Source organism: Ambystoma mexicanum, chromosome 5p (assembly GCF_040938575.1).
Source record: "Ambystoma mexicanum isolate Mex_15411 chromosome 5p, UKY_AmexF1_1, whole genome shotgun sequence".
Taxonomy (NCBI): Eukaryota; Metazoa; Chordata; class Amphibia; order Caudata; family Ambystomatidae; genus Ambystoma; species Ambystoma mexicanum.
Genome location: NC_090930.1, coordinates 296646243 through 296670339, shown reverse-complemented (window position 1 = coordinate 296670339; position 24097 = coordinate 296646243). Strand labels below are relative to the sequence as shown.

Genomic DNA, 24097 nt, shown 5'->3' with positions numbered 1-24097 from the left:
GCACCACTGGCCAGTGGAATCCCCACCTCCAGACCCCGTCTCTGTCCCTTGCGCGGCCTCCTCCTCCACCAAAACCCCCCTCCGACCAACCTGGATGACTCCGTGCCATCTTCCTTCGTCGGACCTTGTGGGGTCCTCGAATTACATGCTGACGTGCAATTTTTTCACGTGCCAAATCACTCCGTATCAAGCTGGCCACGCGAAAACACACGGAAGACCACGCTCCTGCCCTGAAGGCCATTTTCCTGCCCCCAAGAGCCCCGAGCACGCTCACACCTGCCATCTGCTGCTGCCTGCTGCCCACGTGCCCTGCTATTTGCTGCCTGCACATCAGCCATCTGCAGGGGTGCAGTTGCTGTGACCACCCCTGCTGGAACTGAAGACTCCCGACTGGGATACCATCGCTCCACAGCCCAGCCCCAGGACCTAGATGCCCACCCACGCCTGCCTCTGGGGTTGCCATGTCGGGCACACCACCATCTGAGACCACTGGCAACCCGCAGCCAGAGAGGCAGAGGGCCACCAGCTTCACTGCCACCGAAGTTGGTGTCCTGGTGGAGCAAGTCCTGGGGCAATATAATGCCCTCTTCGGAGGTTTGCGCGCCGACAAGGAAGGATGGACCTGGATCTGAACGGACATTGTGACTGCCATCAACGCAGAGGGGGTGGTAGTCCGAAGATTCCAACATGTCAAGAAGCACTTGGAGGACTTGAGGTCTAGGACCCTCAACAAGGCCCGGCGCCTCATGGAGGAGGGCCAGGGCAGCATGAGTACCATCCAGATGAGGGTCCTGGAATGCGTAGGCCCAGTACTCCACGCCCAGATCCTTCGGAGGCAGACCCGTCTGGAGTTGAGCGGTAAGTGGCCAAGCATTGCTGTGTGAGACAGGGCATGTTGCAGGGTGCTGGTTGTCTGATACTTGCCTGTATGTGTGACATAGGCCATGTACGTATGTGTGTGTGCAGGGACATCATGGTCATGCATGTGAGACCAGTAATGTGTCAACCACATGGTTAGTGCATGTGTTACAATGCAACATGCGGAGCAGCATGGGGAATGCACACATTAATGCATGCCTGTCTCTGTTATTGGGCATGGATGGGGTGTGAGAGATGGGTGCTGCTGTCATTGTCATGAGCACTGCTTCCAAGGAGTCAGGACAAGCCCAACATCCCCGGAAGCAGGCTCACAACCCCCGCCCCTGGTCCCAACCGACCCCTATCGGGGCCCTCTGGACCATGTCCTGGCGCCGTTGGCGCCAGGCTCATAAGAATCACTGGTCCCGGCGCCAGAGGTGCCGGGCTCATACTTTGGGTAAAGGTGCTTGGGTGGACTTACCTGTAGCAGACCATGCTGCATACTCACCTTCACAAGTCCTGGCAAAATGAAGCTCCAGCCTTCTGCTGGGTGGGACTATTTTTCCAATCTGGAACTACTTTCTTACCTGGGTGGGGCTGGCATCACTCCTTGACTCTGGAACACAGGAACTCTTTCTCTTGGGCGAGGCTGAGGAGGAAGACACCTAATCACCTCAACACTATTTAAACCACACCCGATTGGAAGAATGTGCTTCGCGTTATTCTGCATCTGCAGCAGGACGCTCACCGAGTCAGCTCCAGTCTTCTAGTGATATCTTCTGCTCCAGCCTGTGAAAACAAGTCAGATCTTCACTTACCCATCCAGGGATCCAGTCTCCGGCCGCACCTGTCAGCAAAGGAACATCAGGTTAGCAAAGGGCAACGTTTTAGCAGCCGCGCTTACTTACCTGAATCCACGGCATCTCCCGAATCCCGCGGCCTCTACCCGCAAGACAAAGAACTCCGGTTAGTTCAAAAAAAGGGGAAATTGGACACAATTATATTTTCACTTACCGGAGCTGTGCGCTCCTCGCCATCTCCTCTTCTGCTGCATCTCCGCACCTGCAAATCAAGAAAAAGACATTAAGAGGTGCGAATAAACCTGTCAGCAAGCATATTACTTACGTGCTCCTCCACGTGCACGGACCTTCATACTTACGTGCATCCGTATGCTCAGCATATAGCATTTCGGCACCTAAGAAGCAAAGACTTCATTAAAAGGTGCTCTCGAACTTTACAAACCGATCAGCATCCGCTCGTGCAGAAAACGACGGCATCGCTTCTTCAGCAGCTTTAAACCCTCTGAGGCTACAAGAGACTTAAAGCAATCCCAGTGAAGTAACTGGAACCCAGCGCCCCTGCATCAGTCGCAGGATGGAGAGCCCAGCATTTACATATCTAAGGTGAGAGCTCATTCAGACTTTGGGCGGCCTCAGGGAAAAAACGAATAAGGAGGAGAAGCCCAACCAACAACCAGCCATTAATCCCTTTTTCTTCCGCCTGCAGACACCTTACTCTACAAGTCAGACATTCCATAAGAGGAGGTCCGGTCCAGAGAACCATCCGAGTCCTGCGCTTCTCAATTGAAGACACGGTAACTGTCCAGCCAGGATCTGCGCCTCCGTGGGAACCAGGTGAGCGTTACAGAACGCAAAGCCATCCAATAACTTCCTACCCAGGCGCAATGGAAACCTCAGACACTGACCAACTAGCCCAGCTATTAGGGGAATTAAGAGCAGAGGTACATGCAGCCCGCCAGGAAACGAATGCCCTGAGGAGAGAATGGATTGTATCAAAAGAACAAACTGATGATCTTGCCAGACAGTTGTTACAATCACAAGCGGGGCAAACCCCTTTGCCTACAGGAGGGAGCTACATTCCTGCAGCCTCGGCCAGTCCGGTACAAATCAATCTACCCGGAAACGTGCCTTTGGCTCCGCCCGAACGCTTCTCCGGTGATCCTAAAAGGTTTGCGGTATTCATCAACCAGTGCCGATTGCACTTTCTGTGTAGACCAGCTGCTTTTCCGACGGACCAGACTAAGGTAGCCTTTGTGCTTTCGTATCTTAGCGGCAGTACTGCTGATTGGTCGGTCCATCTAGTAGCACAGGATGATCCGATTCTTCATGATTTCCAAGCCTTCCAGACCAGCATGGAAAGACTGTTTGCAAGACATTCCCAGGGCCAGGCCTTGGATAACGAACTCCTTTCCCTACGGCAAGGCAATCAGGATCTCCTGGCTTATATTGCGTCATTTAATAGGCTAGTAGTTGAAACCAGATGGCCCGAGGACAAGAGGATCACGCTGTTCCACAGAGGTCTGCGGGGAGAACTCAAAGATGTTCTAGCCCAGGTAGTGAATCCTCCTCAGGATTGCTCTGAATACATCGATTTAGTGGTTCAATTGGATCACAGATTGCAAAACAGGAAGGCAGACCGCTCCAGGTTCGAAACTCGAGTGTTCTCCAAACCACAGATTTCCACCAAGGGAGCTGAAGCCGTAGAACCTATGCAAATAGGGGTCATGAAGGGCCCTTTAACCCAGAAAGAACGCGACAGGAGAAGACAGTTGCAGTTATGCCTCTATTGTGGAAATTCAGGACATTTCCTTTGAGAATGCCCAGTGAAACCTACAAAGACGACAGTGGGAGCTTCTGATAAAAATACCGAAAGGCCCGAGCCGGGAAACGACCTCGCCCGACAAGTGTAGAGGTCCGCTTGCCGAGCGTTAAAACCAGTTCTTTGACCTTGCATTTCATAGTCTCAATGGTCCTCATGAATCCAGAGCAACCGGATCGTTTGCATGCTATTAAAGCATACATTGATAGCGGAGCAATCGGTAATTATGTAGACCACGAAATGGCTTCCAGGATGAACCTACCCCTCTGTCCTAAGGCAATTAAAGACGTTATTACCACAGTGGATGGTACGGAAATAGCTTCTGGACCAGTGACCCATACCACCACGGAAGTGACGTTATTAAGTCAAGATGGACATTGTGAGGTGATCATGTTCGATGTGATCAAGGCTCCTCAATTCCAAGTAATATTGGGGATTCCCTGGTTGGAAAAACACAATCCTCAAATTGATTGGCGAGCAAAGACAATATGGTTTCCAGAGTGTGCCCCCACTTGTTATCCTCGACCCAGTATTGGACTAGCAGCGACAACGCCCGGAAGTCCGCAACTGCCTATGGAGTATCAGGAATTCCAAGACGTCTTTCAGAAGGAGCAGGCCAATACTCTACCTCCCCACAGGTCGTACGACTGTCAGATAGACCTGATACCCGGATCCACTCCCCCCTGTAGTAGAATTTATGCCCTTACCGAGCCTGAGAATCTTCATTTGCGACAGTATCTGGACCAGTACCTAGCCAACGGATTCATCCGTCCTTCAAAGTCTCCAGTATCCTCAGCTCTGTTCTTCGTGCCGAAAAAAGAAGGTGACCTTAGGACCTGTATAGATTATCGTGCCCTGAACCAAATCACGGTAAAGAATAGGTATCCCTTACCTCTAATTCCGGAACTCCTTGACCAAGTTAAAAGCGCATGTATATACACAAAGCTAGATCTTCGGGGAGCGTACCACTTGGTACGGATCAAAGAAGGCGACGAATGGAAGACGGCCTTTCGCACCAAGTATGGACTATTTGAATACCAAGTGATGCCCTTTGGTCTTTGCAATGCTCCGGCCGCCTTCCAGTACTTCATGAATGATGTTCTTAGAAAACTTATAGACGTTTGTGTAGTCGTCTACATTGATGACATCCTTGTGTACTCATCTTCTGAAGCAGATCATCAGAAACACGTCAGAGCTGTTCTTGAAAGGCTTTGACAACAAACTTTTTGCCAAGCTTGAAAAGTGTGTTTTTCATGTCACCGAGGTCGAATTTTTAGGTTTCATTTTGACACCCAACGGGGTCCACATGGACTCGAGGAAAGTTGACGCTATCATCAAGTGGCCATCACCAACTTCCGTGAAGGGAGTCCAAAGCATGTTAGGTTTCGCCAACATTTACCGCAGGTTTATCCCGGAATTTTCACGAATAGTTCAGCCCATTACGGCTCTTTTAAAAAAGAATAAACGTTTCGAGTGGACAGCAGAGGCAGAACAGGCCTTTCAGGAGTTAAAAGCCAAATTTATCTCAGCTCCTATATTAAAACACCCGCGCCCGGACCTTCCTTATATCGTTGAGACCGACGCCTCCAGCTTGGCAATGGGGGCAGTTTTATCACAGAGGGATCCAGAAACTAACCAATTACACCCTGTGGCATTCTGGTCCCGCAAGTTCTCGGCGCCCGAAATCAACTACACCATCACTGATAAAGAACTTCTAGCTATTAAGTCCGCCTTCAAGGCCTGGCGGCACTACCTCCTTGGAGCCAAACACACAGTCACAGTAATCACCGATCATCGCAATTTACATTATTTGAAGACCGCTAAAGCTCAATCCTCCAGACAACTTCGCTGGGCTCTTTTTTTTGTCGAATTTGACTTTGTAATCACTTATCGTCCAGGCAACAAGAATGGCAAAGCAGATGCCCTTTCCCGGATTGGAATGGAGGAACACATGGTCAATCCTGAACCAGTACCTATAATTCCCGAACAAAGAATCCTGGGCCTGGTCTCCTCGCAATCCATCGAAGATATCGAAGCAAAGGCCAAACAACTTGTGACTCCTTCAGATCTACAGAATTGGCAACAGAAAGGAAAGGACTTCACCGTGATTAGGGATTTGCTTTATTTTCAAGGATGACTATACTTAACTGGTACTGATTTACCAAGACAGGTAATCTCTTGCTACCATGATTCTTTAATGGAGGGACATCCTGGCATTGCCAAAACCTCAGAGAAGATCAAGAGACACTTCTGGTGGCCGTCATAGAGAAAGGACATCAAGGACTTTGTAATGTCTTGTGGGGTGTGCGCCCAAAACAAAAGTCAGAAAGAAAAACCAGTAGGCCTCTTACACCCACTAGACATCCCGCCACACCCCTGGCATACCCTTTCCATGGACTTCATTACTGATTTACCCTCATGCTCCGGATACAACACCATTTTAGTAATCTTGGATTTATTTTCTAAAATGGCCCACTTCATCCCACTGAAGGGCTTACCCTCAGCTTCAGTCCTGGCCCGAGAATTCCTCGAAAACATTGTTCGGTTACATGGTTTCCCTTCAATTTTGATCTCAGATAGGGGAAGCCAGTTTATCTCGCACTTTTGGCGAAATTGCTGTCGTCTAGCTCAAATTGATGTGAGACTTTCAACCAGCCATCACCCCCAGACCGACGGGCAAACCGAGAGGACAAATCAAACTCTGGAACAATATTTACGGTGCATGCTGCAACAGTGGGAAAGTAATTGGAAAGACATCCTTTGGATCGCTGAATATGCCTACAACAATTCGATCCATTCAGGAACCGGAAAAAGTCCCTTTTACCTCTTATACGGGATTCACCCTCGAACCTCCAATCTTGATCCACCTCAGGATCTCGGAACACCTGCCGTAGATCATCTACACACTGCTATCACTCAAGCTTTCAAGGAAGCCACGACCCATCTTCAACTAGCCAAAGAACAGTATAAAAAGGGAGCAGACCGACATCGAAGGGAGGCCCCCCAATACCGGGTTGGAGACCTAGTTTGGTTATCCACTAAACATTTAACTCTTAAAGGACCTTGCACCTTCAATCCAAAATATCTGGGACCATATCCTGTCACCGCCATAATAAATCCAGTGGCTGTCAAGTTGGGCTTGCCGTCCCACATGAAAATACATCCAGTTTTCCACGTATCTCTACTAAAACCAATGCAGCCTGGAACCCGATTGACTAAAGCTCCAGAACCTATTCAAGTTAATGGAGAACTCGAATTTGAGGTCAAAAACATCCTGGACTCCAAGATCATCAAGTCCAAGCTATACTATCTGATTGACTGGAAGGGCTACGGGCCCCAAGAACGATCATGGGAACCCTCTGAATACGTCCACGCACCTCGCCTAATCAAAAGATTCCACCGAACTTTTCCCGACAAACCAAAACCCCCGGGGGGGAGACAATTTTGGGGGGGGTGCTGTCATGAGCACTGCTTCCAAGGAATCAGGACAAGCCCAACATCCCCGGAAGCAGGCTCACAACCCCCGCCCCTGGTCCCAACCGACCCCTATCGGGGCCCTCTGGACCATGTCCTGGCGCCGTTGGCGCCAGGCTCATAAGAATAACTGGTCCCGGCGCCAGAGGCGCCGGGCTCATACTTTGGGTAAAGGTGCTTGGGTGGACTTACCTGTAGCAGACCATGCTGCATACTCACCTTCACAAGTCCTGGCAAAATGAAGCTCCAGCCTTCTGCTGGGTGGGACTATTTTTCCAATCTGGAACTACTTTCTTACCTGGGTGGGGCTGGCAACACTCCTTGACTCTGGAACACAGGAACTCTTTTTCTCTTGGGCGAGGCTGAGGAGGAAGACACCTAATCACCTCAACACTATTTAAACCACACCCGATTGGAAGAATGTGCTTCGCGTTATTCTGCATCTGCAGCAGGACGCTCACCGAGTCAGCTCCAGTCTTCTAGTGATATCTTCTGCTCCAGCCTGTGAAAACAAGTCAGATCTTCACTTACCATCCAGGGATCCAGTCTCCGGCCGCACCTGTCAGCAAAGGAACATCAGGTTAGCAAAGGGCAACGTTTTAGCAGCCGCGCTTACTTACCTGAATCCACGGCATCTCCCGAATCCCGCGGCCTCTACCTGCAAGACAAAGAACTCCGGTTAGTTCAAAAAAAGGGGAAATTGGACACAATTATATTTTCACTTACCGGAGCTGTGCGCTCCTCGCCATTTCCTCTTCTGCTGCATCTCCGCACCTGCAAATCAAGAAAAAGACATTAAGAGGTGCGAATAAACCTGTCAGCAAGCATATTACTTACGTGCTCCTCCACGTGCACGGACCTTCATACTTACGTGCATCCGTATGCTCAGCATATAGCATTTCGGCACCTAAGAAACAAAGGCAAAGACTTCATTAAAAGGTGCTCTCGAACTTTACAAACCGACCAGCATCCGCTCGTGCAGAAAACGACGGCATCGCTTCTTCAGCAGCTTTAAACCCTCTGAGGCTACAAGAGACTTAAAGCAATCCCAGTGAAGTAACTGGAACCCAGCGCCCCTGCATCAGTCGCAGGATGGAGAGCCCAGCATTTACATATCTAAGGTGAGAGCTCATTCAGACTTTGGGCGGCCTCAGGGAAAAAACGAATAAGGAGGAGAAGCCCAACCAACAACCAGCCATTAATCCCTTTTTCTTCCGCCTGCAGACACCTTAATCTACAAGTCAGACATTCCATAAGAGGAGGTCCGGTCCAGAGAACCATCCGAGTCCTGCGCTTCTCAATTGAAGACACGGTAACTGTCCAGCCAGGATCTGCGCCTCCGTGGGAACCAGGTGAGCGTTACAGTCATGGACATGTATGGTGTCCATGTCTGTGTGTCTGACTTGCGTGTCTGTGACTTGGAAATGCCATGGATGCATGACACATGTCTGTGACAAAGTTCAGATTCACTGATGCAGCCTACTCATCCTTGTATCCACTGTGTCTGGGGTGTACGAGGCCCGATGGATGAAACTAGGGTGAAGTGTGTGCATGTGATAGGCATGACCCATGATGCATGTGAGTTTCAAACCAGCATTGTATGTTTCAAGAGTCCCTTGGACATGTATGCTAATGTTCATAGCATGTGCCATGCCTGTTACTGCATGTGTTTTGCCTGCACTGACCCATGCGTTGTGGAGGGACATGATGGAAGTGATGTTTGACAGTGCCACTCATCTGCTATTGCTTCCTGTCTAGGGGACCATTGTACAGTACCCTGATGCTTGTGTTCTATGTCTCCCTATACACAGCGGCAAGTGATGAAGAGGGCGGAGACGGCGCTGTGGAGCAAAGCGGCAGGGATGCCCCCACCGGCAGGCGACGCAAGGCCCAGTCACCCTCCCAGAATTTACCATCGTCCGGGAGTGAGGGGACTGGTGCTGCGTCTGCCACTACGGCTGCAGCGGAAGGGGTGGGTGAGCCCCCACAGGGGCTTGCAACGGCAGAAGACAGTGTGGAGCCATCCAGGTTGGTGATTTCCACAGAGGAGGAGGAGGCTGCTACTGAGCCGCACATGGGGGCTGGTGGGGGTGGTACCACTGGTGCAAGTGGTGCAGTCCAGGGCCAGGGGCAGGAGGCAGCACAGGTCACCGCAGAGGGGCATGTCGCTGTCCCTGACCCTGTGACTGCACCACCATGCACCAGCAGGGATGCCCCATCCCAGGCCCGTCCGCAGGTAGGGGGGGAAGTCCATGTCATCTGACACTCCTCTACCTGTGGACGAGGGGACCCCTGGCCATATGGAGAGGGTCCTGATTGGTGTTGCGTTGCGCACGCGTTACATTCGTGATGACGTGCGTGCTTCCCGGGGGGAGCACGCACGTCATCACGAAGAGCAGCGTGCCAACGTGCCGCAGTTGGGAGTGTCCATGGTCGGGGGTTTTGTACATGTGTCGGCCACTCTGGCGGCCCCCTCCTCCTCTGTGGAGACTATGCGCCAGTTGTTCTCCATGCCGTCTTCCGGCCCAGATGCCACCAGGGCCCCCTGTGGACCTGCCCTGACCAACACAGCCAGCTCGGTGGGGATCCCATCCCTGCCACAGTCGGGAGTCGGAGTTCCAGCAGAGGTTGACACCACAGCAACTGGACCCCAGCAGATGGTGGATGTGCCGGCATCATCGAGCAGGGCACGTGCGTGACGGCGTCGGTGGATTCCATCAGCCTGGATGCTGTCGTGCTGGCAGAGGCAGTTGCATCGGAGGCAGTGGCAGGCTCAACGTGGGAGGCATCATCGCTCGGGGCAATCTAAATCAGAGGGGCAGGCATCAGCCGGAGGGCAGGAGGACCCTGGAATGGGAGTGTCTTCCGTGTGGCAGCGGTTGGGCCAGCAGATAGGTGCGGAGCGGCGGCGGGCAGAGGAGGCACGGCTCACGATGGTCAGGGCGGAGAACTCCATGCGCAGGGCGCTGAGGCGGGCTGAGTTCCTCGAGGGAATTCGCAGGGAGTTGGCGTTATCCCTGCAAGACCTCGAGGCCAGAGAACAGGCCCGCCTCCAAGACATTGAACAGGAGTTCGATGATGCCCTGGCCCATGACATCAACAAGTGAGCCGTTGGACTTGCCCGCCGCCATTGTATATAGTTCATTAGTGTTAAGTTTCATTTCTTTTTCCTTTCATTTGGGGCGCATGGACTATGCCCCACATTTTTGTATATAGTTATTAATTAGGTAGGTTTCATTTATGTCGTTGGGCTCATGGACCCTGGATTTGCTATTTGTACATAGTTTTACAGTGGATTTTTCTCCTTCATCTTTATTTTTCTTCACCATGGAGCAATGGATATTACGCTTTTCTTTCCCTTTGGATTTGCTTTGTTGGACCGTGACTTTGGACACATTTTCATTTGGATTAATTTGGATTCTCATTTTTTTTTATTTATCATTTTTTGGGACATGCTGCATTTTCATTATTATTGGCATTATTGTGTGTTTTTATTTCATTCACTTCATTTTGACTTGATTACATTTTTGTTTCTTACTTTAATGTGTGGTCTTCTCTCATTGGTTTGATGCATGTCACAATGTGGGTTTTCTCAGTCATGTGTTGCCATTGTGTGGGTCGGACAGACTTGTACTCATGCGCATACTGCTTATTTGTGATCGATCATGTAACAGGCATTTCAATTTGGAGTGGATGTAAAACTTGGTTGGGTGTTTGGACTGGGGTGCTGTGGGTGGGATTTGTGTGGCCATAAGAGCCAGGGATCTGGATTGTGATGACGTGTTGGCTGGGGGACATGTGTCAAGGCCTGCTGGCAGGTGCCTGTCAATGATGGGCGGGTGGGGGTGCATGGGGACATGTGTGGGACATGTGTGGGGGCCTGCTGGCAGGTGCCCCTGACTGCTGGGGGGTGGGGGTGCTGGGGGACATGTGTGGGACATGAGTGGGGGCCTGCTGGCAGGTGCCCCTGACTGCTGGGGGGTGGGGGTGCTGGGGTACATATGTGGGGGCCTGCTGGCAGGTGCCCCTGACTGCTGGGGGGTGAGGGTGCAGGGGGACATGTGTGGGACATGTGTGAGGGCCTGCTGGCAGGTGCCCCTGACTGCTGGGGGGTGGGGGTGCTGGGGGACATGTGTGGGACATGAGTGGGGGCCTGCTGGCAAGTGCCCCTGACTGCTGGGGGGAGGGGTGCTGGGGGACATGAGTGGGGGCCTGCTGGCAGGTGCCCCTGACTGCTGGGGGTTGGGGGTGCTGGGGGACATGTGTGGGACATGAGTGGGGGCCTGCTGGCAGGTGCCCCTGACTGCTGGGGGGTGGGGGTGCTGGGGTACATATGTGGGGGCCTGCTGGCAGGTGCCCCTGACTGCTGGGGGTGGGGGTGCAGAGGGACATGTATGGGACATGTGTGGGGGCCTGCTGGCAGGTGCCCCTGACTGCTGGGGGGTGGGGGTGCTGGGGGACATGTGTGGGGGCCTGCTGGCAGGTGCCCCTGACTGCTGGGGGTTGGGGGTGCTGGGGGACATGTGTGGGGGCCTGCTGGCAGGTGCCCCTGACTGCCGGGGGGTGGGATTGCTGGGGGACATGTGTGGGGGCCTGCTGGCAGGTGCCCTGCACTGCTGGGGCGTGGGGGTGCTGAGGGACATGTGTGGGGGCCTGCTGGCAGGTGCCCCTGAATGCTGGGGGTGGGGATGCAGGGGGACATGTGTGGGACATGTGTTGGGGCCTGCTGGCAGGTGCCCCTGACTGCTGGAGGGTGGGGGTGCTGGGGGACATGTGTGGGGGCCTGCTGGCAGGTGCCCTGCACTGCTGTGGGGTGGGGGTGCTGGGGGACATGTGTGGGGGCCTGCTGGCAGGTGCCCCTGACTGCTGGGGGGTGGGGGTGCTGAGGGACATGTGTGGGGGCCTGCTGGCAGGTGTCCTGTACTGCTGGGGGGTGGGGGTGCAGAGGGACATGTGTGGGACATGAGTGGGGTCCTGCTGGGGGGTGGGGTGCAGGGGGTCATGTGTGGGACATGTGGGGGCCTGCTGGCAGGTGCCCCTGACTGCTGGGGGGTAGGGGGTGCCGGGCGACATGTGTGGGGGCCTGCTGGTAGGTGCCCCTGACTGCTGGGGGGTGGGGTTGCTGGGGGACATGTGTGGAGGCCTGCTGGCAGGTGCCCCTGACTGCTGGGGGGTGGGGGTGCTGGGGGACATGTGTGGGGGCCTGCTGGGAGGTGCCCTGCACTGCTGGGGGTTGGGGGTGCTGGGAGACATGAGTTGGTGATCATATTGCAACGTGACATGTGGGTTGGCTGGGGGGCATGCCCATGGTGGATGGGCTGCCTGCGGGACATGACATGGGTGCAGGGTAGTCCCCTGTGGTGTGGGCTGCCTGCAGGGGCCGTGGAGGGGGTAGAGGGGACTCCTGGGAGAACCCACACTGCCTATTCACGTGTAGGACTCCCCGCGCACCCCCGAAATACACATACCCAGGCCAATTGCTTTTGAAACTTCACGCGCACCCCTGAAATACACGTACCCAGGCCAATCGTGTGTGAAACTTCCCACGCACCCCTGAGATACACGTACCCAGGCCAATCGCGTGTGAAACTTCCCGCGCACCCCTGAAATACACGTACCCAGGCCAATCGCATGTGAAACTTCCCGCGCACCCCTGAAATACTGGTACCCAGGCCAATCGCGTGTGAAACTTCCCGCGCACCCCTTAAATACACGTACCCAGGCTAATTGCGTGGGAAACTTCCCGCGCACCCCTGAAATACACGTACCCAGGACAATCGCGTGTGAAACTTCCCGCGCACCCCTGAAATACACGTACCCAGGCCAATCGCGTGTGAAACTTCCCACGCACCCCTGAAATACACGTACCCAGGCGAATCGCGTGTGAAACTTCTTGCGCACCACAGAAATACACGAACCCAGGCCAATCGCGTGTGAAACTTCCCGCGCACCCCCGTAATACACGTACCCCACTCGCACAGGCCCTTTCGCGTGTGAAAGTTCCCGCGAACCATGTAATACATGTACCCTGCTGAAATCGCGTGTGAAACTTCACGCAACACCCCAGTAATACACGTACCCCGCTTGGCGTTTGCTGTTTGGCAGCCCTGTAAACTGGTCCAGGGTTAGCGCAGCCCTTTGCGCTGAATTGGGAATTTTCATTGCGCGAGGGCGTTCTTGGGGGCGTAACTGGCGCTGCTGCAGGGTCGCTGCGCTACTCTGCGCCACGGCAGGTTTTTTAATACGCTGTGCGCGGAAATCGATTTTAGCGCACGCGGCTGGCGCAGACATTCGCACGCGCACACTGTGCGCCAGCCGCGTGCGCCACTTTTGTGCGAAGTTCTATGAATTACCCTGATAATAAGGTCAACCAACTAATGTCGTTTTTTTCATTATTGTTCTCCTTTCTCAGTAGGGTGGGCTTCCCCCCGCACCACCACTCTGCATATCATTATGTCTTTGGCGGTAACCACCCAAGAATTACTGTAGGGCCACTTGTAATCTGGAGAAGTGAGCCCAATTACAAGTAGCAGGGAGAATAGCTCAGGGGCAACGCGCTCGCTTTGGAAGCAAGATGACGTGGAGAGCATTGGTTTGGTCCGCGCGCGTTGTAAATAACCAATTATAAATATAAACCGTGATGCTCATCGGGAATTTAGGAGTCTCTACGACTACATTGGGATTTTGGAGTTATTATCATGGGTGGGCATTCCAACAGTTATTTCTGCCGTTTTTTGGGAGTAAAAACATAGGGACACATCCAGCTGTACGCTGAGTTTACACTACACTTTTGCTCCAATCTCGGAATATGGCACTGTGGAAAAAGTAGCAGTGAATTAGTTACCACAAAAAAGTGGCCATAAGAAATCTACCACCACACTGACTAACTTATAATGTGGCCCAACATGCTTTTAAGTCGACCCTTTTTGTTGTCTACCGCATTGCAACACATGGTAATCAAAAGGTGGTTTGCCATGTTAACAAACAGCTTCAGCAACACATTTATAAACAAATATAAAAAAAAATATTTAAAAAAAAATCACATATATTAATTCTGAATATTTAAAATCCGGGTTTACAGGCAACAACTTAAAAAATAACTTAAAATAAATGTATTATTTATTTAACTAGGTTACCTGGTAAGGCACGTCGCTTTTCCGGTTAGGTTTGCCAAAATATCGGAGTCTGGATTTGTGCAGAATTCTTACAAGTAAAGGGGGGTACTTTGCTCTGTTTTTCCAAGTTATTTCCAAATCCGAAAGAGAGACGATTTTAAAAGCTAAAAGACAAAAACAAATTAGAATTCAAAAGATGTGCTGTGCTCTCATGGACAGACATAAAAGCATGGCAGCTATGAACATTTTTGATAAAGTACGGATTGGTTTTAGTGCACAAGGAAAGCAAAACAAGTATGAACGTTTCCGTAAGAAACATATGGTTGTTTACAGTAGAAAGATATCTAGTGTGCGTTAAGCAGCCTGAAATGCCACGCTCTTTCACAATATGTCCCAGCGACGACTTCTTCAGAATAGCCCCAGCGGTAGCCAGTAAGCAAACATAACGACCCAGCACGAATACCGAAGAACTTCGAAAACGTGAGAGATGAAGTGCACATCCGAGTGCCTAAACAAACAAACACTTCTATTTTTACAGAGTGGGGTAAGGGGGCGTTTGTCTACCCTATGTTTTCAACATTATGCTTAACTTTCATTCCCCCGAAAATTGTTACTTTTCTTTATGATGGAGTAACCTTTGTGAATGAGTCATTTACTAGCATTCGGGACAGAGTAACAGGTTTGCTTTCTTTGATTAAATAAAAGGCTTTTTTTTTTTTATTACAGATAACTAGATGGCTAGGTTCCAGCAATGGCCAACTCTTGGTCCATGCACACTTCTTTAGTGGTGAAGGAAGGAGAGATGGGCGGAGGGAGTGGGGGGGGGGTCAGGAAAGAGAGCAAGGAATGCAGGACATGCTGGCTGCACATCCGTCTGAGGTTTTTAAGTCCAGTAAAGGCCAAATATGTCACAAAAGTAAGAGCGGGTAAGTCAGAGACTAGCCAAAATTGCAGATTGGTTAAATTGCAGCTTCCTGTTGGGATGACTCAGAAATGTTTTCAGAACATGCTGATGCCACTTTTAGTTCCCTTCGACATCTTCTGGAGTCTGCCGCTCAATTGTCTAAGGTCAGTTTTTCCTTCTACTTTTTCTTCTATTTTGTTCTCAGAATTGGAAACGAGAGGCGTCGAATTAGTTTATTCCCAAACTTGCATAAACATATTTTTATACTTGCACAAGAAGGTAATGTCTTTCCAAATGTAAGACGTGGAATTATAAGACTGCTTTTCACCAGAAGTAAGGGCAGTGTAACGGTTGCAGGATGAATTGTGATTGCAATGGTGGTAGTGTGGTGCACAATGATTTAGGAAGAGGATGTGTGAGTGAGGTGGGGTGTACTGTGACTGGAGTGGGGGATACAGCAAGTTCAGAGGTGAGCGTATATCCCACTGTACATACACTTAGCCTGCATTCCAGATTATGCACCCCAACTCACACTCACTTTACAGCTCCAACAAAACAGCTTAATGCATTGAACCACAGCCCTTAATCCCAAATCGGGGATGCACAGAGGGCCAAATACAGACACACATATTTCAGTGCCTTGAATATCAGACAGCCCCTGATGACAGAAGCGTTTGCCATTAAGGAAGAAACGGCAGAGAAGAAACAGAAAAGGAGTTTGGATCACTGGTTTACAACTTTGTGGATGTGTGCTGTGGGACTGGAGGAGGCAATGCCCTCCCGTGTGCTTTCTGTGAAGGGGGTCTCTAATATTAATCTTAGAATCCCCATTTCTTTACTCAATGTTTCAGTCTATGACAAAGTTAATCCTACAATCGAGCCAATGCAACAGCAATCTGATCAGTGCCATCATTTTAATTGCAACCAACATCCCTGGCTCCATTTCCTTATGGTAAACCAGTAGGCACTGGCATCTGCTCATAAACACATAAGAAGGTATGTGTTGGTGGGTCCACAACCCCGATGGATGGAAACATTGCACTCTGCCACCAAATCCACAGAGGCTCTATATAATGCTTAAAGAAAATGGGATACAGGATCACACCTTGTCGCATCACTCATTGCATGGGCAGCAGGAGAGACTTGGAGGAACTGATCTGAAGAGATTGAGACTGGTCGGAAAGGGAAAATGTAAGCCACTCACTACCATTCTCCAAGATCCATCTAAAAATATAGGAGTGCCCCATGGTCAGCCGCATCAAAGACTGCAGAGAATTCAGGTAGCACAAGAAAGGAGGTGACCCACCACCCCATCACGTAGATATCATCCACCAGCTTCAAAGGTCGACATCTTGGAGAAGTAACATGGCTCAATGACAGAAACACATTAGATGCAATCAATCCATACGTGCTTCTAACTGCAAGAAAAGTGCCTTCCCCAAAATGATCCCAGAAAAGACTGGTGATAAAGAAATGCTGCGTTCAAGGCTAATCGTTTTTGAAAAATAAAGGGGAATGAATCCCACTTTTAGTTAACCCAGATTCCCTGGGACATTCAAAAGGAGAGGTAGGAGATGGAGAAGTAAAGTATGTGGTCTAATAATAAATTAAAAGCGTGAAGATGAAAGACAATTCTTAAAGAGCGGCAGGGACAAAGCCGTCCCACAATGGTATGTGAATAGGTGCAACAAGAGTCACCTTCAAGGGTTGGAGCATAGCTGGAAAACTCCTCCATCTATGCAATTTTATCTACAAAACACTACATGTTTTGCACTCCATGTCAGGATAAGATTTAGGTTGTTTTTCAGCACTTGAAAAAAGCTTTTGCTTGAGTGATAGCAGAAGTAACTTGTGAAATACAAAATTAGCCTTGGCTTCTGTAATCATGATAGCAGGCTAGGCAATCAGGGCTATTTGGCTCCTTGCTCCTAGCATAGGAGAGCCCGATTAATGGTACCTTACAAACATACATAGGTGAAATTAAATTTGAGTATGTTAAGGAAGAATAATTTGCTAATGAAGAATAATTAGAACACATCTAGCACATATTTAATACAGTGGATCACACATAATGGGCAACATTTTAAAACCTCTACTCTGGAAGTTCGATTTGCAGTACACAGTGTTCTCTCGCCTGCTTCCCCAATGATAGTTCCTGCCTACTGGGTGATATACGACACCACAGAGCAGTTTTATTTTGGGATTTTTAATTTCGAACCCTGCAAGATTATCAAACAAATTGTTCTGCTAAAGTGTTTCTAGTCTGGGCACTGACAGTGATTGGAGTTTAAACTCTGGACTTTCCAGAGTGGGCAATTGTATCAAGAAAGGTGCGATTTTATTATTAGTAATATTAATGGTGATGATAATAATAGCATCTGCAGATCACTAAAAGTGAAGGTTAAACGTATTTTATCTACAACAAAGCACATTTGGGCTAAATAACTGTGGAAGCAAAAGAATTGGGCTAAATGTTGCACAATATTTTTTAACTTCATAACAACTTATCCTCCTTCATTGCATTTACAAATAGATCACTGAAGCAGGCCTACCACCCACTGGGCAATATCCTACAGGGTACTTTTTTTTTCTTGTGCATATCAAGTGTTCTTGATTTAACAACGTTTCATTGATTTCTGTGTTCTATGTTCTGTTGTGTTTCTCTGTTGTTAGTTTTCTAGTTGTTCTGTAGCGGTTTCATTGTCAGAGTTTGAGTTTGCCTTGCTGCATTCTGTTAGAGCCGCTTGCAGGATCTTCACTGCAGCAATTGACCAAGACGTTTTTTGCCCGCTCATCAATCGTTGCCACCAGTCATCTTCTTCGCTCACGATGTAGGTCTCTGAGATTGGGCGTAGGTATATTTGTCTGATCTGTGAGATAGCCGGGCAAACCAGTAGCAAGTGTGGCACTGTCTCCGTTTGGTCGATTTTTTTTACACAGCCGGCACATTTTTGTGCTTGATTGGCCTCGTACATAGAGAATTTCGTTTGTGAGCAGCAGATTAAGGCGAGCTCTTAGGAAGTTATGTCTCATCGACTTATTCGGAAATCTCTGCAGCAGCTGCATAGTTTCGTTTAGATTATTTGAGATTGGTGGCAGGTGGGACAGGAGTTTGTTTGCGTTAGCTCTTTCCTGGGTAGTAATCCAGTCAATTGCAGCCAGTTTCTTTTTTATTTTAAGGGGATTAAGGATGAGGTCCTCTTCCGTGCACGCGATTTGCTCAAGTAGGCTTCTTTTCTGTGTTGCCCAGTTAGTTATCATTTTGCACCTTCCTTCTTTGATTTCCGTGTCTATCAGTTTGAATGGAGGAAGGGCATCTGGGAGAATTGTTTTCCTAAATAGGGATATGCTGCTAAATTCCGCCGTCGCTTTTAGGGAGGTGAGACCTAGTTCTCTTCTGATAGCGACTGTCTGTGTTGATTTTGGCAGATTCAATACTGATTTCCAGAAGAAGCCCTCCATTTTTAGCCAGATGTTGGCCGGGATTGTTGGCATGGCGTCTACACGTATGTCAGGGCGGGGACCACTTTGGCTTTATAGAACTTTAGTGTTGGGATCAAGGAGAAGCGGACACATTTCTTATCCAGGACTCTGGCCTGTGCTGTCAAGGAGCGGGTTTTTCTCCAAAGTTCCTTTTGCATGCTCTTCTCTGAGATTGTGCTGTCAATCATTGCTCCCAGGTATCTGATGTTTGTTACCGTTTCGACTTCGACTTTTTCTAGGTTCCAGTGGAAGATTCTTTATCTTCTCGTGTTTCGTTCGAGGATAAGGACCTTTGTTTTAGCTTTGTTTATCAACAGGTTTGCCTGCTCGATGTACTCTGCCAGGTTGTTCAGCTGCCTTTGTAGGCCAATCTCAGTTTGATGCAGCAGCGTTATGTCGTCCGCATAGCAATCGTGGCACTGGCTCATCCCCAATTTTTGGTGGGAAAGCTGACCGTTTGGCCTTAATCTTTCAAATCGCTGATGAATGCTGTGAATATGGCAGGGGCCAGAGGACAGCCTTGTTTCACTCCCCGGGTAGTTGGTATTTCTGCAGATAATAGACCGTTTTTGTTTAGTTTTACCCTCATTGTTGTAGCATTGTGTAGAGCTTTTATCGGAGCAAGGATGTTTTCCGGACAGCTCCAGATTTTGAGGTTCAACCACAGTTTCGCTCTGTCCATTAAGTCAAAGGCTTGCGTTAGATCTATGAACGCAAGGAATACTCTAGATGGACCTTTGAGTATTTTTATCTTGATTATACTGAGCAACATGATGTTCACTGTTGTGGTGGAGTTTTTTCTGAATCCTGCTTGGAAGGGGTTGGTGCATGGTGCTGTCTTTGCCCATTTTTGGAATTTCTTTAACAATAGCATCCCATAGATTTTCCCGATCATGTCCAGGAGGGCAATTGGTCTGTAGTTACCTGGATCTGATAAGTCGCCTTTTTTGTAAATTGGGACGACCATCGCTGTTGTCCAAGATCTTGGGATTGTTCTTGAATTTGAACAATTGCTGAAAGCCCTGCTGATGAAGGGGGCCCAATTGCTAGGAAAGTTTTTGAGATCGACATTTGTGATACCATCAGGTCCTGGGGTTTAGAGGTTTTAAGTTTTCGTATGATTTCTGTGATGTCCTCTTCGTCTAAGACGTCTGCCCACAGTGGTTCTGGTTCGCTCTGTGAAGTGTTTCCCAGTTCGGCGGGTTCCTGAAATAGGGATTCAAAGTGCGCCTGCCATTTCTCTTCACTGACATTGTTAGCGGGAGTGCGGTTTACTGCTCCCGTCAGTTTCATCAAGTTCCAGAATTCGCTTGCATTTTTTCCAGCTCCATTTTTCAACATTTCCTCTGAGTCTTTTTGGTACAGTGTTGCATGGTGACTTTTTACCCAAGATTTGTACTTCTTTGTTTCTGCTGCATGTTCTTTGTGGAGATCTTCTCAGGTGGAATTTACGCGAGCCTTTTGCGGCATTTTATTGCCGCTCGTTTTGTCACCACCTGTTTGTCGTACTGGTGGGTTTTTTGCTGCCCAGTCAGAGAGTTTGTTCTGGTTGTTACTTTGTAAGCGCTCAAGAGTGGTCGGTAATCTACAGTTGATCTGATGCTGTTGTATTTTGACGTCAGTTGGTCTATTCTTTCGGCTGTTAATCTAAGCCGGTTCCCTTGAGCGTTACTTTCAACGTTAAAGGGCATCGAGATCTTGTGCACACCTGTGGATTTCCATGTGGCTTGCAGAAGATTGTGGTCACTTGCAGTGGTCCGGATAGGATGTCATCAGCTTCTGCATTTCTTCGGACGCAAATATGTAGTTGATGGTTCCTTTTTGGTTTAGTCTTTCACACGTCGTGATTCTCTTTGGGTTTGGGAAGGTTTGGGCCGCGTTGTGGAAGCCTTGTGTGACTATCAGTTCATTCCACTGCACGCCCCTGTCTTCTGCTGGGTTCTTTCGAGTAATCTTTGGACCCAATGCAGTTTTTTCCTGGCATTTAGCGTTTAGGTCTCCGCAGATGATGATGTGTGTAATTTGTTTTTCTGCGTAGATGTTGTCCTTTTTTAAATTGTCCTCAGGAACTTTGCATCCGAGATTGCTTGGGGATTCCAGTAGACAACTATGATGGCAATTTGTGTCTTCTGTTTTTTCAGCATTTTTACGTTGTTTGATCCAGTTCAGAACTGCCACTAAGTGATGTTTCGAGGATGGAGTGGTTTCTGATATGCCGATTCCGCTCTCTGAGCGGACTGCCAATATAATGCCTGAAGATGGGTGACCTAACCGGCTCTTCCCCGCCGGTGCTATTTCGATATCAAAGCCATCGAGGTATGGTTTTTCGTTTAGCCAGGTTTCTTGCAGGGCTAATATGTCGAACTGGCCTAGGTCGATTCCGCCCGGTCTCATGAGATGTTCAAACCCACATGTGTTCCACAAGCCAATTTTTAGACCGGTCTCTTCAATTTCAGTTGGGTCCTCTGTCGTCTTCTTTCTTGGCCCACCTTCGTGGACCGCGGATTGCTATTTCTTCGTAGCTAGTGATGGGGCTTTAGGCAGCCAAGCCCAAAGTTGTTTCATTTGTATTAGGTTATCCGTTTTTGCCTGGGGCGTTTTTTTGCTGTTCTGGTCCATTTCGGATTCCCCGATTCTTAGAGGGCTCAGATTCTCCTGAGAGACTGAGGAGCTTTGCGGACACTTGGCGGAGACCGGCCGCTTTAGTTTCTCTTCATTTGTCATAAGTTTGTGTCCCAATGTTGAGTACGGTTGTCTTAGGGCAGGTTGTCCTGATGAGTTTTTGTGGGTTTCTTCAAACGCTGAGTAGGGCAGCCTGTTGTCTTTGTATAGTCTCTCCGTTCTGGATGTGTAGTGTGGTCTGTCTGGAGTTTTTCTTGGTTTGTCCCGCAGCCGTACTTCTTGATCACTGTTTGTCAAATTTGTCAGCTGGAAGCCGCGATGTAGCAAGTCGTCCTGGGCTTTGATGGAGAAGCTTGGTGCAGACGATCTTATGTGCAGGAAGGATTTTGCTTTCTCATTTTTGTGGTATGGCTCGACCAAAATGAAGTCGTCCGATCTCAGGGCTTTTAGCGCTCTGCTCTTTCTGAAGATTTGCATTGTCGTTCCTTTGTTTAACGTAATATGTTCCTTGTTCCATGGTGTTTGTTCCAGTTTGAGTATAATCGTAGGGGTGTTTTTTCTGCTCTTTTGTTAGTGTGCCCGTGAGCGATTTGCTCTCACTCTAGATCCCGTTGTTCTTTCTTGTTCTGTTTGTTTGCTTTTCTCATGGGCTCCTTTGCGTTCTAGTGCTTGAGTTTGAAATGTTTTTGTTGTAGATCGTGGAGTCCTGTTTTTTTTTTTTTTCTCGTCGATACTTTGCGTTTGGTTAGTTGAGTGTGTTGAGGTGTGAGGGAGGTTTTCGTTGGGTCGTCTTGATCCGGATATGTTCGAGTTGTGTTTGCTTCTTGCTGTGCTTGTGCGTAAAGGGGACAGGCTTCTTTTTTCGTGCTTTCGGTCAGTCTGCTTTGCTCTCGTAGCAGGAGTATTTATTGGAGAACCCTCGTTTTGGGTTGTGTTTTTTTTCGGTTTCTGAGTCTAGGTGTTGAGTTATGTTCATTGCGGCGTCGTCCCTTAAGAAGTCTTCTACTGTGATTGGTGAACTTGGTGTCTGCCGATTCATGGAAGTATGAGTGAAGTTCTCTTTTCTCCTGATTGGAAGGGTTGAGCTTGTGGTTGTAAGGTTCCGGGGGTGATCGTGGCCCTGAGTTATGAAAATTGCTTTGATCTGTTAGCAATCTTTAGTTTGAGCTCAAGGGCATTGTGAGTTTTAGCAGTTTTTGGTTCCTCCTTGCTTATTTGCCTGGGACCTGTTTTCTGCTAATAATCGGTCAGAGGCCGAGTCCGTGACGCCGGGCCTGTGACGCCGGGTGGCACCTCCAACTGTATCAGAGTTGAGTTGAAGATGAAGGGTTCTAAGTTGGCGGTTGATCGGCCCGTGGCTCTTCCGGGAATGCTGTTAAATAAGTTGAAGTTGTTGCCCTGACTCGATTTTGGTTTTGAGAAAGAGCTTTCTGACTCTGGTTCTATTCGGCAGGTATCCAACGTTTGGGTTTCAGCAGTTTTTGTTTGTTTGGTTGTAGGTAGTTTTTCGACGAGCTTTATTGGATCGAGAGGTTTCTTCTGAGTCCAGTTCCTGTCTGTTTCTATGTTCTGCGTCGGATTAGATTTTTCCTTCGCTGTGACGTAACCTTCCAAGTAAATCAGTTTAGTGTGCATCATGGCAAACAGGCATGTAGGGTCTTTTAAGGTCTCGTTCAGTGATTCATACAGTTTACAGAAGGGGGCGAGTGCAATGGTTAAGGCCGACATGATTGTTACCATGTCCAGTTTTTTGCTGGGTGTTTCTTTTTGAGTAGAGAATGTAGCCTCGCTGCATCTCTTGTTTTTGGCAGGCATATATAGGAAGGATTCTTGTGTCACCTGTTGAGGAAATGGTTGATTATTCAGAGAGCGTCTTTTGTTTGGTTTTGAAGGCATGGTGTTGGGTAGATCATTTTTATCGGGATTCGAGAGTGGGCCTTTTTTCTCTTTCTAGTTTCCCTCACATCTGGCAGACTCAATGGGGGTGTTAGTGATGATTGCAGGGTTTAGAGTCTCCAGTTCTGGGTCTCTGCAGGGTGTCTTTGTCCTATGTTTGGGAGTTGATGATGGTTGTAGGGTTGTTGGAGTGGTGATTGGCTGGATCAGTCCTAGACTACTGATCTCAGGGGTGGGCTGCAATGAGTCAATGACCCCTCAGGTTTTTGAGTGCTGGGTCTGGGCTTCTGGGGTGTTGTTAGCAGGTGTGTCCCCCTTGCTTGTTTCCGAGCTAACTTTTTTGAGGAAATTTTGCTCTGCTGTTGTTGCTTCCCCGCCGCTATTCACTGTCGTAGAGGCTGTTTGTGAGTTGGGTTTGTTCTTCGTTCCAATGTTCCTCACTTTGGAGACCGGGACTAGGTCCTGAATTGCCTCCAGAATCTAAGCATCAGAGATTTCTTCAGAGGGATTGTGTTTCCTTTTGCCTAGGCATGTGAAAAAGTCTTTTAGGGAATTTCCTTGAATGTTCTTAGCAATTGCTTTTTTTCATGCATTCTCTTTGTAGTGGTTTTTTCTTGTTTTTTGTGGTTTGTGCCCACGTGTGATGGATCCATGCTCCCTTCCGAATCAATGTGGTCTTTGTTGTTTTCGGCAGCTTTGAGCTTATCTGTTAATTTTTAATTCCTTTTGGTAAGGGTGTTTTTTCCTAGTAGATTTGGTCTTTTGTCCTGTGACTTTTGGTTTTGAATTTTCGTTTAGTGCTATGAGGGGGGCGAGTGGGCGGCTCTTTGGGATTTCTCCATCTTCCCACTCTCGAGCGGCAGATTTTCCTTCGCACTGCTGCTGCTTTTCTTCCGTAGTTGGCCAGTCTGTGCTTGAGCTGCCGCCTTAGCTGTCGAATCCGCAGTGCCCACCAGGGGTCGCCCTGCCTCGGATGCGTGGACCATCGCATTCATTATTACCTGGACTTGGGCGCTCAAGTAGATCAGCTCTGTCGGCGTCAGCGTCTCCAGGGGAAAGGGTGGCTGTGCCAAGTGTATCCCATTGCCCTCCGTGCCTCCCAGCACCTCCGTAGCCGCTTCCCGAT

The 24097-nt window shown here is 49.1% G+C and overlaps 1 protein-coding gene across 2 annotated transcripts in view; it reads right to left on the bottom strand.

The window, feature by feature from the left end:
- The window catches only part of RADX (RPA1 related single stranded DNA binding protein, X-linked), a 586560-nt gene that overhangs the window by 513725 nt on the left and 48738 nt on the right, over positions 1–24097 (bottom strand). For both annotated transcript variants that reach the window (XM_069612730.1, XM_069612729.1), the window contains exon 2: positions 14088–14230. In XM_069612730.1, the coding sequence (XP_069468831.1) occupies positions 14088–14230 (143 nt within the window). The remainder of the gene's footprint in view (positions 1–14087; positions 14231–24097) is intronic.